Source organism: Octodon degus, unplaced genomic scaffold, assembly GCF_000260255.1.
Source record: "Octodon degus isolate 3935 unplaced genomic scaffold, OctDeg1.0 scaffold00153, whole genome shotgun sequence".
Taxonomy (NCBI): Eukaryota; Metazoa; Chordata; class Mammalia; order Rodentia; family Octodontidae; genus Octodon; species Octodon degus.
Window position 1 is genome coordinate 5,641,354 of NW_004524729.1, and position 18,074 is coordinate 5,659,427.

At 52.5% G+C, this 18,074-nt stretch overlaps 1 protein-coding gene across 1 annotated transcript; it reads left to right on the plus strand.

Moving 5' to 3' along the window:
* Nucleotides 1–6,854: 6,854 nt before the first annotated feature.
* On the plus strand, nt 6,855–12,010 carry Zbed4 (zinc finger BED-type containing 4). The gene has a single exon (XM_004642409.2). It carries the CDS (start codon nt 7,204–7,206, stop codon nt 10,678–10,680), a length of 3,477 nt encoding a protein of 1,158 aa, XP_004642466.1. The 5' UTR covers nt 6,855–7,203; the 3' UTR covers nt 10,681–12,010.
* The last annotated feature ends 6,064 nt before the right edge of the window (nt 12,011–18,074 follow it).

The window sequence follows — 18,074 nt, forward strand, 5'->3', positions numbered from 1 at the left end:
CATAGCAAGGATTTAGAATGGTAAATTCTTAGTTCTTGTATTCTGTTGGTAATTTTTCTGCATCCTCCAGCTTGAAGGACAGTTGAACTGGGTATAAAACTCTTGGTTCCTGTTGTCTTCCTTGTATATCTTTTTTTTTTTTTTTTTTTGTACCAAGGATCGAACTTTAGACCTTGTGCCTGCCAGGCAGGCGCTTAAGTCACTGAGCTATCTCCCTGGCTTTCTTGAGTATCTTAAATATCTGAAATATGCCATTCCATTATCTTCTTGCAGAGAGCACTGCTGTTGAAACATGATGCCTTTCTAAGTAAAATTGTTGTTGTTGTTTTCTGAGAACCCAAAGGATTTTTCTTTAGATCTAGCAATGTCTTTTGAATATACAGTTTCTCAGCTTTCATCTCACGAAAGGTTTTGGCATTCTGCTCCTACCCCTTTGTCTTCTCCTGCTCCTGAGAAATAGCTACTCCGATTGCCCATAAGTTGGACCTTCTTTGTCTGTCTTAAGTTTATCTGTTTCTGGAGTCATGTATTTTCATTAAGAATTTGATGGGTGAGGGCCAGCAAGATAGCTCAGCAGACTAAGCACCTGCTTAGCCAAGCGCAGCGGCTGGGGTTTGATCCCTGGCACCACATGCTGCACCAGCCCCACCCCAGGCACCCTGAGCAGGCCACTGAGACCAGGTGTGGTGATGCATGCCTGTAATACCAGCACTGGGGAGGCTGAAAGCAGAGGGATCACTATGAGTCCAAGCTGCATAGTGAGACGCTTTACTAAGTATGTATATACATATATATTTTTTAAATTTTTTTGTGAGTGAAAAGATAGGCAAAAAAATTGGTTTTTGTTTATCTTAAGTCATTATCTATGGAGTTTTTTTGCTTTTTCTAATTTAGTCTGTGTTCTTGAAATTATATTTTACTTTTATTTCTGATATTTTCCTAGGACTTCTAACCATATTTCAGATTTATTCTATCCAGATTTATCTTGTCTTTTATATCATTTTCTTAACATTTTAATTTCTTTTGAAATGAGAAATTCCAATTTTCATTTTATTTTTGTACTATGCTTATTTTACTGTTTGTAAAGATGGTTTTCTGCTCCTTTTGTCTTATCCTTTGGGGAGCGACTTACTGCATTTGTCTTGCATTGCGTTAATTTCTAGCTAGCCTTAAAAGAGCACCACAAGTGTAGCAGCTTGAAGCATGGCCAGGCTGAGAACCAGCCTCCTTCCTGGGGGTCAGTCACCATGTATGTGGGGGTAGGAGGGACTGGAGGTGAGGTGTCTGCAGCATGCAAATTCTTTTTTTTTTAATTTTTTTTGGTGGAACCGGGGATTGAACTCAGGCCCTTGCACTTGCCAGGGAAGCGCTTATTCTACTGAGCCATTTCCCCGGCCCTTAACACATAAATTGGGAGTTCAGAAATCAGACATGGGCCTACTTGGGCTAACATCAAGGTGTGGGCAGGCTGCCTTTCCTTCTGGGCTCTGGGGCTGGGGTCCCACTCCCTCTAATTTAGAGCCAGTCTTGTGGCATCTCTGAGTATTCTTCTGAAGTCCTGTTTTCCTCTACTACTTTTTCTCTGGACCTCACTATGTTAGGCGGGAACTCTGCCACTGAGCTACACCCTGGCCCTGCTGTTTTACAGTGTAACTCCTTGTTGGAAGACTTGTTTGTATAGTTTCAGCCCTGTGAAGTTGATTGACGCTGTGTCAAGACTTGGTACATGGCTTGTTTTGCGTCAGCCTCTAACTTGCCTTGGGTCCCGACATCCTTTGCTTTATTCCTGTGCAGACGACGTCCAGCTCGGCAGCTCAGCCCTCAGGGTGCCCGTGGCGTCCTGTCCAGGGGCTTCTTGTCCACCCTGCAGAGCGGGGCCACCGTGCTATGGTGGGCCATGATCTGGTCGCTCAGCGTATGTTTTGGGGTTGACTGAGGTGCTTTGTTGCTGGCATCATCCATAGGTGATGCCTTTGCTATTCTAATTCTGATCTTATGAAAAATGTAAAAATTTTAAAATTCTAGGCTGTATGATAAACAAATAAATGAGCCTAAAGTTTTTAAATGAATAAAAAGTGTACTTAAGGCAAAAATCTTACCAAAAACTTCCTAGACGTAGTGCTTGATTAAGTCTGATGACAAACTGCACAAACCAGTCAGTATTACTCAGAGAAGAGTGTGGTTTTTCCTTGGTGGGACGTAGCAATTCTAGAACTGCTGAACTGCTTCCAGGAAGTTACAGGACTAAATACATGAGCGCCCTTCGCTGGGGCGCTGAGGTCTGGACCCCCATGAGAAGAGAGAGAGGAAGCCCGATCTTGTGCCGAGAAGACTTGCGCCCCCAGCCTGCCTGGTGCTTCTGTCGGCACGCACATGCCTGAGGGCGTGTGTTGGCAGCGCTGGTGTGAGTCCTGCAGAGGGCTGGGCGAGGCTGCGGGAGCGCTGTGCACACACTGTCTGTGCTGGTGCTGGAGATCGGTAGCTTCTGCCACAGAGCTGCTGTGCTGCCACCGCCTTTGTTCAGGCCACCTGCCAACACCTCTGTTCGATTTTGTGGCAGTGTTTTAATTGCTGTCCCAGTGGAAGTGTTTTCCTTGGTTACTGAATTCTGGTTGGCGTTTCAGGACCTTGGCGGCCTTGCACCTTTGTCTCCTGGCATGTGCTGGTTCTCTTCTAATCCCGCAGTTCCAGGCCCCTGTGTGGGCCACAGTACAGATGGCCGCAAGCGCTTGTCTTGATTGCCTCAAAGGACCTCATTCCCTGCCAGCGCGCCCTCTGCTCCGGCTGCCCACTGTGCTGTGCTTAGCTTGCACGTCAAGCTTTGTCGCCGGCACGGCTGTGTGGGAAAAGCAACGTGCGTAACGTGCCTTATTCCATGGTTTCAGGCCTCTGCTGGGGGTTAGGCTCTGAATAAAAGTAAAAAGGGGCCTGGGCCGGGGAGGTAGCTTAGCAGTTTAAGCACCTGCCTGGCAAGTTCGAGGTCCCAAATTTGATCCCTGGTTCTACAAGTAAAAGACGTGGGGGCACTGAGGTGGTACCTCTTTGTGAAGGCCTTAGTTCAGTACCTTGTATTAAAAAATAAAGGCCTTTTTTACAGAAAGAAGATTTCAAAACAAACAGAATAATAGTAGTCCATGCAGTCTGTCTTGTTATCTTCAAATCATTTATTCAGGGGAGATGGCTCAGTGGGCCTAAGTTCAATTCCCGGTTCTGCCAAAAAAAAAAAAAAATCATTTATTCAGAGTAAAAAATTATGGGCATAAAAATTCCCCACATATTATTAGCACAAACTAGTAGCATACCTAACTTAGAACGTTTACGCAAGTCCTCTGGGTCCGTCTGTAGGCTGCTCCTGGTTTCTACTCCGCTCGCAGGTCTTCTAGGTCTCTGTGCATCTGGTAGTTCGTGCTGATGCCAGCCTTCTGAATCCAGCTCATGGCGTGCGGGCTTTCCTGCTGCCTCAGCGCGACGCTGCGAGGGGCCAGCGAGGGGCGGTCTGCTCACACCGCGCACGGCCGGGCTTACCTGTGTCGAGGGCTCCAGAGCAGCCCATGCCTGCGCTGGTGCGCACCCCCTGGCCAGCGCTGCGCTCTGGCGGAGCGTGGGCGACGACTGGCCCCGGCTTCTTTCTGGCCGCATCTCAAGCTCACGCGCAGGCTGCAGTGCAGAGTTGGGGCCTCCTCTCCAGGGCACAGGCTGCGTGGGTCAGATGGCTCCTCGGGACCTTCCCGGGCTCCTTTAGGCGAGGGCTGCGTGGCTGTGCTGCCTGTGCCTACCCTTTTGCCAAGTGCTCAGGGTTTCTTCTGTTTTCACTGGCTGAGCGGGTGCATTTTCCACTGCTATGAAAGTGATCTTGGGCTTCTGTCCAGCCTTCTTCTATGGGTGAATTGTGTTGATTGATGTAGGGATCCAGCTTCCCTCAGTGCTGACCAGTATGACTGCCCTGAGTAACCCACCTGCGGCCCCTGCTAAGCCAGCAGATCCACGGGAGTGAAAGTACAGCAGCAGCAGACACACCAAAACAACACCCTGGATGTGGAGGCAGATTTATGTATGTCAGTGGGCGCTGACCAGGATCATTCCCAGAAAACTGGGTCCTGACCTCTGGTGGCCTAGGACTTATGCAGGATCAGCACGCAGGAAGTACAGAGGCAGAAGGGCTTGTCCCCTGGGGGTGGGTTTATACAGTGTGTGCCACAGTGACCAGCTGTTCCTAAGAAACAAAAGTTACGGGAATTGTAACGGGAACTGTTCCCTGGGTAACTAGCAGACAAGTACGCTGGCTGGGGGTGCATCTTCCCTTATAAGAGGGGGAACCCACGTGGTTCCAGTTGTGCCCGGCTGCCACACACTTTGGGAATTGCCACACACTTTGCACTCAGTTCTTTTCCAGTAACAAGGAGTTTTGTGTTTATTATATTGATTTGCAGTTTAAAAACTGTTTTCTTTATAGGCAGAGCTGTAAATTCTGTCCCGGGCACCCTGGTGGCCAGCGGTGTGTCTTAGCCATTATCCCATGGGTGATTTTGTTTCACAGCAGCTTGTCCCATCTGCCACCTGCAGCTGGATCGTTGTAGCGCAAAGCCAAAATACGTCATCCATAGATAATTTTCTGTTTGGCTCTTTTTTCTTTTCCTTGTTTTTTGTTTTTGTTTGCTTTTATGATGGTACTGGGGATTTGGCCCAGTAGGTCACACACACAGATTGCTCTCTTTTCAGACAGGGTCCCAGTAGTTGTCTAGGCCAGGCTTGAACTTGTGATCACCCTGCCCCAGCCTTCCAGAGTGCTGGGGTCACAGATGTGTGCCACCATGCCCAGCTCACTGTCTCTTAACAGTCACCCAATCTGTCTTGGCGGGTTTTCCCATTTTGGATGTTTCCTACAGGTTCACTCAGACAGCGTCTGGCCTTTTGGTGTGGCGCTTTCGAGGTTCTTCAGGACTCATTCAAGAGTAGGGTTTGTTCCTTTCTGTGGCTGCACCACATGCCTCTGCGTGGCTGTGTGGTATTTTAAATCCCTTCATCACCTGATGGACACCGGATCGTTTCTGCTGCTGGTGGTGTGACACAGCTGTGAACCATCATCTGGCTGCGTGGTCTCACTTCTCCCAGGTGGACCTCTAACTGTGGGGTAGGTGTGTGGGGCCGTAGTTTTAGACTTTGAGCGGTTGTGCCGCTTGGTATCTGTGCCAGCAGTGAGCCTCCGATTCTGTGCGCCCTCGTGACCTGCCTTTTTATTCTGGCCAGCCAGCAGTATGCACTGGGAGTTACTGGGGCTTGGGCTCAGCAGTATCCAGTTAGGTGATTCCTTCCCAGATCTGGCTTCTCATTCTTTACAGTCCCATATCTTTTCTTACTCGTGTGTGTGTGTGTGTGTGTGTGTGTGTGTGTGTGTGTTGTGCAGGGGATTAAATCCAGGGGCACTGTATCACTGAGCTACATCCCCAGCCCTTTTCATTTTGTGAGACAGGATCTAACTAAATTGTTCAGGTTGGCTTTAAACTTGCGGTCCTCCTGGCTCAGGCTCACAGGTAAATGGGATTATAGACACGTACTGCCATCTTTGGCTTCTGTATCTTATTTTTAAAAATATTTTGCATATGAGCTATATATGGTAGCACATGTCTATGATCCTAGCACTCTGAGAGGCTGAGGCAGGAGGATCCCAAGTTCAAGCCCAACTTGAGCAGTTTAGCAAGACCTAATCTCAGAGGTAAGAAAGTGGGCAGCGGATAAAGCTTAGTGTAAGTGCACTTTATCCCACCACAGAAGTGTGTGTGTGTGAGTGTGTGTGTGTGATCATTTCACATCGCATGCAGTGATTCCAGCAAATGAATCTTTGGTGTTCTGGAAGTGCTGCTTGCTGCTTTTGCTGTCACTCAGGTGGCTTATTTTCTTATGTACTTGATGGTATTTAACTTCTTGACTCTTATTATTTTGCATGTTTTGAGTGTCCTGCTGGGATTTCAGTCCAGAGCCCCATGCTTGCTAAGGCTGTGCTCTGCACTGAGCCGTGGCCTATTTCTGGAAAGCCTCCTGCCACAAACACCCTGTCCCATCCTGTCGGAGGGCCTGGGTGTTTTATGAGCCTGGGACCCTTCCTGGGGCAGTTGATCTTTCCTGGGATGACCAGGACCCTTTCCTGGGGAGACTAAATCCTTCTTCAGGTGAGCAGACTCCTGCTCTGCACAGGGATGGATATGGTTGAAGCCTGTTCCCAGTGGCAGAGTCATGGTATGGCTTACACTGGGCGACACAGGCTCAGCCCCTCGCCTAGATCCCGGCTGAAACCCCGGCCTGGGCCCTGCTCCTCATAGCCCGGCCTGCGTGTGAAGCACCCTTGCTGCAGTGAGCATGCGCTCCCTGGCATTGGTACCTGAGCTGCCGATGTTGTTGCTAGTTCTTAAACTCTTTTTGTTGGTGTGCTCTGCTCTTGTCCTACACATCTTCATTATCCTTTGAATTTCGTCCCCATTAGTCTAAATTGATCATTTTACCTGTATAGTGGGGTAGAACAAATTGATTTCAAATCAATTCTGATAAACCTCAGCTTCCAGGTACCTCTGATAAGCTAAAGAGTGACAGTGCACATCTGAGGTGAAAATAACTGTAATACCCTGGTAGCTCCTTATCCAAGTTCTCCTGATGCTCTACCAACAGGCAGCTTGAATTTGAATCCGTATCTACTTTTGTTTAGTTTGCGGCCGTCGGGTATTGTATTTTACCTTGCAAATGGACTGCATAGTGTCTGAATCCTTTGCTGTTTCCATTTTCCTTCTACAGTCCTCGTGTGTTTAGGCCAGCGTGTTCATGACAGTGTGGATCTGAAATCCGTTCCGTGGCTCTGTGCTCACTCTGCTGCATCTTTTGTAGGAAATGCAGGAGGACCAGGTGCGTGCTGCAAGGTGGCTGGGTCCTGTCCTTAGGACCTGAAGCAGGTCTGGCTGCGAGCACGTGTGTCCACACTGCAAGGGACGCCTCTAACAGCAGTGCTCCACGAACGCAGAGCTGTGGATCCCAAGGTGACCTGTGCCCAGACCCATGTCTACAGAGGAGCCACATCCACAGACTCGTCCCAGAACGTGCGGCGGACGTGAAACATGGAGGCAGTCTGCATGCGGGTCACAGATGAGCATTCGGACCGATTTCTGATCACCCCGAGACCCTGACATGACAGAGCAGCCAGGGTAGGTATGGTTGGTCATGGAGAATAGCCAGGAAACTCGTCCCAAAGGGGATGGGGATTTTGTTTCCAATAAGATAAATTTTAAAATAGTGGAGGAGGACGATGATCAAATCCCTAGCCACAGTTTGGAAAGAGTGGACTTCCAAAGTGAGCGGGAGGACATGAGGCCCGCTGACAGTGGGGACGAGCAGGCGGACGTTGGGGCTGCGGGCTGCGCCTGGCGGCCCCCCAGGAAGTGCCTGCCCGTGGAGAGTGAGGACGAGGACCTGTTCTCCCAGTACAGCAGCACCCTGTACAGCGTGGCCATGGAGGCGGTGACACAGAGCCTGCTCTCCAGCCGGCACCTGAGCTCCCGGAAGAAGTCTCCAGCCTGGAAGCACTTCTTCATCTCCCCGCGAGACAGCACCAAGGCGATCTGCAGGTACTGCATGAAGGAGTTCAGCAGGGGCAAGAACGAGAAGGACCTGAGCACCAGCTGTCTGATGCGGCATGTGCGGCGCGCACACCCCACCAAGCTGGCACCCGAGAGCGGGAGCCTGCCCGGGGGGTCCTTCTCTGCCCCCTCCCTGCCGCTCCCTCCAGAGCCCACGGACACGGGCGACCTGGGTGCCACGCTGTCACCTGTCAGTCTCGTCCCAGACATGGCACCTAAGATCCCATCCCCTGACCGGATAAAGGAGGAGTCTGTGTCTGCATTGCCCTCAGAAGGAGTTGCGGGTAAGTTCGGCAGAGAGGAGGCCCTGGTGGGGTCCTCCCCACGCCTGCCTCCACTGCACTATGACGAGGCTGCCTCTGAGAGCGTGGCCGAGAGGAGCCTCCCCCTTCCCAGGAGCACGGCTGGCTCCAGGCGGAGGTCGGCCGTGTGGAAGCACTTCTACCTGTCACCCCTCGACAGCTCCAAGGCCGTGTGTGTGCACTGCATGAACGAGTTCAGCAGGGGCAAGAACGGCAAGGACCTGGGCACGAGCTGCCTCATCAGGCACATGTGGCGGGCGCACCGGGCCGTCGTGCTGCAGGAGAACGGGGGTGGCCCAGGCATCCCACCCCTGTACCCCACGCCCCCCACACTGCTGCCCGCCCTGTTGCCCCCTGAGGGCGACCCCAGCTCCGTGCCGTCCTCCCCAGGCCAGCCCATGGGCGAGTGCCCATCTGCTGCCTCATCCCCAGACCAGCTGGCTGAGGACCTGCCGCTGCACGCCCATTCTGGGGATGCGCTTCAGGAAGACTCTGATGACGTTGCTGCGGCCTCAGCAGTGTCCTCCCCCGAGAAGCCTCACACTGGCGGGCTGAGTCCCAGGAGGTTTGCATCAGGGGCTGTCTTCCAGCAGAGTAAGAAGGCGATGAGGAGACTGAAGTCAGAGGTCTGGCACCACTTCTCGCTGGCCCCCACGGACAGCCTCAAGGCCGTGTGTCGCTACTGCAGCTGTGCCATCAGCCGGGGCCGCAAGGGGGACGTGGGCACCAGCTGTCTGATGCGGCATCTCTACCGGCGCCACCCTGAGGTGGTTGGTGTGCAGAAGGACCTGCTGGGTGCCAGTCTGGCCAACTCTCCATATGCCACTCTGGCTTCTGCCGAGAGCACCTCCTCCACCCTGAGTGTCCTGCCAGCCACGGCCAGAAAGAGTCACCAGGTCCTGCTCCCTGTGCACAGCAAGAAGACTTCGAAGCTGTGGAACCACTTCTCCATCTGCTCTGCAGACTCCACCAAAGTGGTGTGTCTGCACTGTGGCCGCACCATCAGCCGGGGCAAGAAGCCCACCAACCTGGGCACCAGCTGCCTCCTGCGACACCTGCAGCGCTTCCACGGCCACGTGCTCAAGGCCGACGCCCCAGAGCCCACGCTGCCTCACTCTGCGTCTGGGTGCCGGCCGCCGAGCTCCGAGCTGTCAGGTGCTTCCTCCTTCAGTGACCCCAGTGAGAAGCTTTATGACTCTCACCCAGTTGCCAAAAAAATCACAAGTCTCATAGCTGAAATGATTGCACTTGACCTCCAGCCATATTCTTTTGTAGACAATGTTGGCTTCAACAGGCTGCTTGAATACTTGAAACCTCAGTATACCCTCCCTTCCCCCTCCTACTTCTCCAGGACGGCTATCCCAGGGATGTACGACAATGTGAAGCGGATCATTATGTCCCGGCTGAAGGAAGCAGAGAGTGGGGTGGTCCACTTCACCTCCGGCCTCTGGATGAGCAACCAGACCCGCGAGTACCTGACCCTCACGGCACACTGGGTCACCTTCGCGTCCTCCATGCGCCCACACAGCAAGGACCACCACTGCTCGGCCCTCCTGGCCGTGTCACAGGTGGACTGCGACTGCAGTGGCAGTGGCATCCAGAAGCAGCTGGAGTGCTGGTGGGAGGCCTGGGTGGCCTCGCTCGGCCTCCAGGTGGGCATCACGGTCACAGACAACCCTAGTGTCGGGAGGACGCTGGGCGAGGCGGGGCGCTCGAGCGTGCAGTGCTTCAGCCACACGGTGAGCCTGGTGGTGAGCGAGGCCATCAAGAGCCAGCGGATGGTGCAGAACCTGCTGAGCCTGGCGCGGAAGCTATGCGAGCGCGTGCAGCGCTCTCCCCGGGCCCGCGAGAAGCTGGCGGAGCTGCAGCGGGAGTACGCGCTGCCACCACACCCGCTCCTCCAGGACGTCCCATCCCGGTGGAGCACGTCCTTCCACATGCTCGAGCGGCTGTTGGAGCAGAGGCGGGCCATCAGTGAGCTGTCTGTTGAGTGCAGCTTTCGGGAGCTCATCAGCTGTGACCAGTGGGAGGTCATGCAGTCCGTGTGCCACGCGCTGAGGCCCTTCGACGCTGCTAGCCGGGAGATGAACACCCCTGTGTCCACGCTGAGCCAGGTCATCCCCATGATCCACATCCTCAGCAGGAAGGTGGAGATGCTGTTCGGGGAGACCATGGGCATCGACACCATGCTGAAGTCGCTGAAGGAAGCCATGGCCAGCCGCCTGTCTGCGACCCTCCACGACCCCAGGTACGTCTTTGCCACACTGCTGGACCCTCGCTACAAGGCCTCCCTGTTCACAGAGGAGGAGGCGGAGCAGTACAGGCAGGACTTAATCAGGGAGCTAGAAATACTGAATTCTACCTCAGAGGACACAGCCGCCTCCCACGGCTGTGACTCAGGGTCCCTGCCAGGAGCCTCAGGCGGGGAGGACCTGTGGTCGCTGGTGGCCGAGGTGAAGAGGAGAGGTGGCAGGGAGAAGCCACCTAAGGACGTGGTGCTCACCTACCTGGAGGAGGAGGTGCTGGAGCACAGCTGCGACCCCCTTGCCTACTGGAACCTGAAGCGCTCAGCCTGGCCTGCGCTGTCCACGCTGGCCGTCCGGTTCCTGGGCTGCCCCCCAAGCACGGTGACCTCCGAGAAGCTGTTTAGCACCCACACAGAGAATGGCAGCTTTGGCCAGCCCAGGCTCATGATGGAGCATTTTGAAAAGCTCATCTTTTTGAAAGTGAACCTGCCCTTGATTTACTTTCAGTATTGAGCCCACCTTAGAGCTGGAGCCAAGGACTAAAGGTGCTTGCTCCTCAAAGTGCGCTGTTGTACCAGGGCTGTCACCCGCACGGCGGGGCCATGTGGGACACCGGGCTGGCCCCTGCGCCACCCACCTGCTCTCGTGTCTCGTCCGCATGTGCCTTACTCCTCCTGCAGCCAGGTGTCGCGGGGCATTTTTACAAGGCCACTGGCAACAGCCTCTCTTCAGCGATGAAATAGGATGATCAGGTGTTAATTCATAACTGTAAAGTTTTTTAAGAGTTAGGAGTTTTACTAGAATGGAAAAACAAAAACAATTTTGTTTTACTAGAATGGAAAAACATAAACAATTTTATTTTGCAGGTTTTTTTATTCAATTGTGTAAAAACCACAAATCAGGTACTGTATTTTAGTTAAACATTTGCTTTAATGCAACAGAACAGCTTTCGCAGCTGTCCAAGGAAGGGTGTGAATGGGGGGAGTCCAAGCCATCTGACCAAGCAGCTCTCAGCTGCAGGCTGTGGGTGTCAAGCAGAGAGAATGTTCTGGGAGCTGACTCCACTCTGGCAGGGACAAGGCATCTGAAATGAAGTTGCGTGAGGTGTCACAGAGTGGCAGTCCTCTGGTCACCAGAACGTTCCGTTCCTTTCCATTCCGGGTTTTGTATTCAGGTTTTCATATAGTCAGTAAACTCAGAGGTACCCCCACTCTGTATCATGAGCTCCTTGAAATTGGATCCAAGTTTGTAGATCTGTGCTTATGACTTAGCCAGTGCACAGAGTGAGACGTTGGCAGCAGACAGCCGGTTGATCCGATCTCCGTGGGGCTCGCTCAGCGCCACACTCTGAAGCCATCCCTGTCCCGTGGGCACTGACCCCCAGTCTGAGCAGTAGCGGCCAAGATCCCTTTTAAAGGAGATGGCTTCTTAACACAGGGAAGGTGCTGGCCGTGCTGCAGCTGTGAAAGTAGCCTTAGGCATTTAGGTTGTTATGATAGAGAAGATCCGCCATCACTCGGTGTCTAGGATCCCAGTGACATCAAAATGAAATATCAGTTGTCATATTCTTTTATAAATCAATATGGCCTCACAGTTTTTGTGTTAATGTCTGAAAAATCATTTTATCATTTCAAATCAATTTAATACTGATCTTTTAGAAAAGTCATTTTGTTGAAATGTTGTACCTATACTTAATCTAAATTTGTGTGGACTATGCTTTAGTGTATTTATAAATGGTGAACTCAGTTTCTGAAATTAAATTTTTTATTTACAATTTTCTAGTGCTGGTGGACACTGGCTTTTTATTTGGGGGGAGAGGAAAATGAATATCCTCTTTGGAAACCAAAGTGCAGAAGCCGCTTCTGTGCAGTGTGGTGCGGTGCAGCCCAGCAGGCACCAGGAGGCAAGCCAGATGCTTAGTCCCTTTTCCTGTGTCGGTGATGAGGATGGTGAGGGCTTCCGGCCCTCACGCCGAGGGAGTGTGGTCACAGCGTGCTGCCCTCCGAACGCTGGCCAGGGCCACAGGTGGGAAAGACGTTGCAGCATCTGTGGCCAGCCTGTGCTTGGGAGGATTTTTGAGTTTTAACATCATTCGAATACTGGGGTGCTGAGCTTTGTGAGTTGTCCTCTGAAATGGGGCAGCCTGTGTCACTGGCAGGACGGCACCCATCCCGTATACCTGGGCCATAGCCACAGTAGGCATCAGGGACAGTAGGGACCAGGGCCCCATGGGGTCCTCGCACATAGCCATATGCTGCTGCTCTGCCGAGGGCCCCGCACCACGGCCATCTCTGAAGAGGGATTGTGGCACTGGGGCACCCCACCTGCACGCTGTAACCAAGTTGTGGGGCCAGTCAGTGAGTCCTGCCCGGCTCTCCTCTCGGTGCTACTCGGGCAGGTCCTGGGCTTCTCGGGTCTCTCGGGCAATAAGAAGCCGCCGTGTGTGCCTTGGACGCATCCTGCGCTGCGGAGGAAGCTACCAGTTGTCTGATAATGAAACAGTCGTACCTGAGGCTGGGCGCCCTTGCCCTGGGACTGAGGGAGCAGCTGGTGTCAGCCAGCCCTCCCTTCAGCATTAGCAAAGCCATATAAATCCTCTTTTCTTTCTCTTTTTGTTTCTTCTGGCTTTAATTCTGGGAATGAAACCCAGGGTCTTGAACATGCTGGTGGGTGCTCTGCCACTCAGCGACAACCCTAATCCACAACATCTTTTGAGAAGCGCTTTCCGGAGATGTCAGAGAAGATCAAGACAGCCAGGTGCGGGAACGGCATCTGGGAGCAGGCCCTGCATTCAGGACTTCTTTCCTGTCGCAGCGCTTGCTGGTCCTGTCTGAGGCTGAGCAGAAGAGGGCAGCCAGCGCTGGTGGGCTGCACATGGACACCCTCATAAGCCGTGAGGTCATTGCGCCCAGGACCCCAGAAGCCAGCAGTAGGCCGGACGGTGGGGCTGCCTCCTCATAGGCCATCAGTGCCGAGCCTCAGGCAGCTGCCGAGACGCCCAACTTTCTGGGGCATGGCCTTCGCTGAGCCAGACAGCTGCCCATCCACCTCTGAGACCTCAGCAGTGACCACATAGTGTGACCCTCAGTAAGAACTTGTGTCCTCAGACACACAGGACCTCCTGCTCAGAGGTGACCCACGCAAGGGTGCAGACAGTGCAGGTGCCAGCCTCCTGGCTGGCCTGCTCCACATGCCCACTGGGTCAGGAGAACACAAGTTGGGAATGTGGCTTCTGCTGTGGACCAGTGTGGCTTCCCTGGTTCCTGTACTGCTTGGCACCCCAAGGGTGGGTACGAATCTGAGCTAGTAGGTGCTGGGACATAACTGTAATCCTAGCATCAAAGGAGGCTGATATAGGAGAATTACAACTTCAGTTCCCAGTCAGGCAACTGAGGGAGACCCTGCCTTAACAAAAGGGTTAGAGATGTTCTGCTTTAGTTTTGTAGTTGTAGTTTAGTAGTATCCCGACTTCGGTCTCCCATGCTGAAAAATAAAATTTAAAGGTTAAATAGGTACCAATTTTGTCCCATCACAGACTCGCAGTAACATAGTTGAACCAAGGTAAATCGGGGGCCATAGGTGTTTATGGAAAGCGAGAAAATGCTGCCCAGGAGGAAAGACGGGGACACCCTTAAACTGAAACCCACAGTGGACATGAAAAGTGCCACCGGTGGATTGAATGCCAACATGAGCGAGAGGATTGCTGAGCTGGCAGGCAGTCTTTGGCCAGGAGGGGGTGGGGGGCGTGTGCGGCAGAGTCCCAGGGGACAGCACTGGGAGCAGCCTCATGGGCCTCCCAGAGCATAGATGTCAGGAGGACCGAGCCCCAGACAGGACAGGACGAAAGCCTGCACAGCATGCCAGCAGTGTGCTGGGGGCCGAAGACAGTGTCCGGAAGGGAGAAGAGAAGAAGGCCCTTGCCCTCGTGAAGCAGGCAGCCGTGTGCTTGGAGCCACGGGGTGGCATCTTGGAGGGGTGTCTGGACTTATGTGCCCAGTGAAAACATTCCTTGAAAATGACAGTGATAGGGCGTCCCTAAGCTGCCCTGAGGTTGGGCTGCGCCTGCTGTCCTGCCTCAGCCTGCCCGAGTGGTGTGATTCCAGGTGTGCACCGTCTACAGCGAGCATAATCGTGAGAGACGGAGGTCCTCCATTAAGACCGGCAGGAAGGCAGAGAGCTTCCTGCTGCCGCTCACCTCAAGACTCGGGCCGCGCCGGAGCAGCTCGGCAAAGAGCAGAATAAAGCGCATCTGAGTGGCAGAGGGGAGCAAGGAGACCTGTGCCCACAGCTCAGACACTCGTGCGGACAGCCTTCACGGTTCACACACAGAGGAATAATGAATTTGTTAGTAGGAGGACGCAAAGTTAGCATCGGATAGTTTCGGTAACAGCAAGCAGTACATAATGAACAGTGCCAGGCAAATGAAGAAGACACTTCAGGGACAACAGCGTTGCAAAGAATAAGTTAGGTAAGAATTAAGGTGACAGACCTGACAGTGAATGGTGTCTCGGAGAGAAAAATAGATGGAAAGACATCCTGCGTTTGTGGGAGGAGGTATAAAGTGGCTAAGGGGCCGGCAGCTCCCAGAGTGAGCAGTCCCAGCTCCTGCTCAGCCTGCCAGAGTGCCGCATCACAGGCGGGTGCAGTCCCTACCAAAGTCTCGGCAACGTGTTTGTCTTTTACAGAGGTAGAAAAAGGTCGTTCTAAATATATGAGATCTCAGATTCCAGATCACCAAAATAATCTGGAAAAAGAACAAAGCTGGAGGGATTAACAGAATCAGCCTGTGATGGGCGTGGCCCACAGCCGTTGGGTCGGGCCCTCAGGTGTCTGCGCCGCTGGCAGCGGTGCTGTTCAGGCAGCCAGGTGAGAGCAGCCGATGAGCAGACGTGCTGTGTCTGTAAAGAACGCTTCCCGGCCTCGAGGAGGGTCCCTGAAGCCTGGTAGCCCTGGCGGCGTGAAGTAAGCCGGTGACAGGAGGGCGAAGGTAAACAGTCCTGGTTCACACGGCCCGCACGCATAGTAGACAGACTCAGAATGGAGAAGGCAGCAAGGCGCAGAGCTGACTTCACGCATGGCAAGGCCGTCGGTAGACACTCCTAGGAAACAAGTCATAGTTTAGCAGAGTTGCAGTAGACATTACTAAGGCTTCAGCATGCAAAAGCAGCTAACATGTCTTAGCCAGGCAAGGGTGGCACACAGCTGTAATCCCAGGCTTAGGGTCACTGTGAGCTCAAGGGCATCCTGGGACGTACACTAAGACCATGTCTCCTGAAAACAGCAAAAAAGGATGGAGAGAGGGAAGGAAGGAAGAGAAAGGAGAGAGGAAGAAAAAGAAAGAAAAAAGGGTGAGTTTGGTTATGTTTTAAAATGAATGGGGGCCGGGGAGATGGCTCAGTGGAATAAGTGCTACCCTGGCAAGCACAAGGGCCGAGTTCAATCCCTGGTTCCGCCAAAAAAATAAAAGATAAAAAAGCAAATAAAATGAATGAATGGTTGGGTGTGATTGCACACGCCTATGACCTGAGCACTCTGGAGGCTAAAGCACGAGGATCCCTGGGAGTTTGAGGCCAGCCTGAGCTGCATATTACAAAGTGAGTTCAAGGCCAGCCTGAACTGCATAGTGAGACTCTGTCTCACATAAAATAAAAAATAAATACAATGAATGAATGAAAACTAAATTGATATGTCTTAAAATACCAGTTATAGGGCCAGCGAGGTAGCTTAGAGGACTAAGTGCCTGCTTAGGCAAGCACAGGGACTGGGGTTCAATCCTCGGCAACGTGCTGCACCAGCCCAGCCGCTGGGCACACTGAGCTGGCCACTGAGACCGGGCATGGGGGCACACGCCTGTAATCCCAGCACTGGGAAGACTGAAAAGAGGAGGATCACTACAAGTCTGAGCTGTGTAGTGAGACCCTGCACCAAATACATTTTTTTAAAAAAGAAATTTACAGCCAGGTGTGGTGCATCTCTTTTTGGGCCAGCCTGGGCTATGTGTAAGGAGACTGTAATATGTAATATCAGAAATAGAAAATATTTATGGTAAATCTGACAAGATATGCATAATCTATAGCACAAAAACTATAAAACATTGTTAATACACTGACTGTTCTGAACTGACCCATGTGAATCAGTGCCGCCTCAACTGACTGAACAAGTGATCTTAAAAATCACAGGGAAAGCTAGGCAAGGTGGCCATCCCTGTAATACCAGCCCTGAGGGGCTAGGGCAGGAGGATCCTTGCGAATTTGAGGCCGGCCGAGGCTACAAAGTTAGCTTGAGACCCTGCCTCAAAAGGGGAGATGAAAAGGGTAGAGGAAAGCCACCCCCATTTCAAAAAGGCAGAGCAACTGGGCCTCACTCCAGGCTCCTAAGTGCTGATACTCAAGAGCGCATGAACGTGGTACCGGACAGAAAGGGGTCCACGGGCAGAGCAGAGTCCAGAAACCCATCGCCCTATACGGAAGCAAATGGTTTCTTTAAAAATCTACTTCAAGATATAAAACAAATGATAAAATCCACCCATGTCTAGTACCAATCGGTGAGTTTTGGCAACTGTCACTGTCACCAGATTGAAAACACTGGCAGAGTGGTAACGCTGTGGCATGTGTGCCGGGCAGGCTGTTGCAACTGTGAGCACGAGGAGGTTGGCCCTCACTGAAATTCGGAGTAGTCGCTTCACCCAGAGTCCCTTCCTCCCTCTTCTGAAATAGTCTTTTTTAAAAAAATAGACTCAGTGTGTTAGAGTGGTTTGGGGTCCCTAGCAAAGTTACCAGAGAGAGCAGGATCTCCTGTTCCCTTCCCCCGCCCACTCCCAGTTGGACTATCTGTTGTTTGGCGAGTCCACAGGGACATGTCATTGTCACCCGCAGCCCAGGTTTACTGCAAGGCCGTTCCTAGGACCAAGCAGCCCACAGGCCTGCCTTCACCAGTGCCTCCCGGCCTGCACCACTGCTGTGGTGAGACACGAAATGGCCCTCCCCGAGAGTCCACGCCCGCCCTGGCCCACCAGCCCGACCACGGCCGGACTTCCTCCGGGCTGGCACCCACCTGCACAGCGCAGCCCTGCCCAGCCGGCTTTCACTTAAAGTGTGCATTTCAGCTTGGCATCACTTGTTTTCCTTTTCAGTCGCACTGTCTGGGAGGACGGGTTTACCTGTCCATCACCCGCGCAGGGCCACCCTGGCTGCCTCCGTGTTGGCAGTGCGGAGGGAGCCGCCTTGAACGTCCACAGGCCGTCTCTGTGTGGACAGGAGGTCCCGGCTCTGGGGCACATACCAAGCAGTGTGATCGCGTTTAGTTTTGTAAGAAACTGCATGTTTTGTGTTCCCATCAGCAGCAAGGTCCTGCCGATCCGCAGCCTCGCCAGCAGTCCCCAGAACAGAAGATACTTACGGCACACCTGACATCTGCATGCTCTGACGTTGCCCATTTTTGGATTTTTGCCTTTCCAGTATTTGTATAGTGACGTCTTGTTTTAAATTGCAAAATTCCCGTATGATGTAGTTTTTTGCTTGTTTAAAAATTATTTTTGTTATGCAAAATGTTAACTTTTATTAAAAGTTCAAAAAAAAAAAAGTTCAGTAGACATCACATGGTTACAGAAAGTCACCTTCCTGCAAAAAAGGTACAAAAGCCATATACTCTTACAGAGTCCCTAATCTGGGCAACAGAACCCTTCTCCAAGGAAACCAGAAGACCAGCTCTAACACTGCCTGGGCAGAGTTCATAGAGCAGCTATCCCCTACCCCCAAGCCCTCCGTGCTCTGAAAAGATAAGTCTTTAAAACTTGGGGTTGGGTGAGGGCAGGGAGACATCACCCAACTGGTGGTCAGCACTAGCCCACATTCACAGTCCTTCACTCCTGGACGCTAGGTCCATCCTCGAGGCAGGGCTTTGGGGAC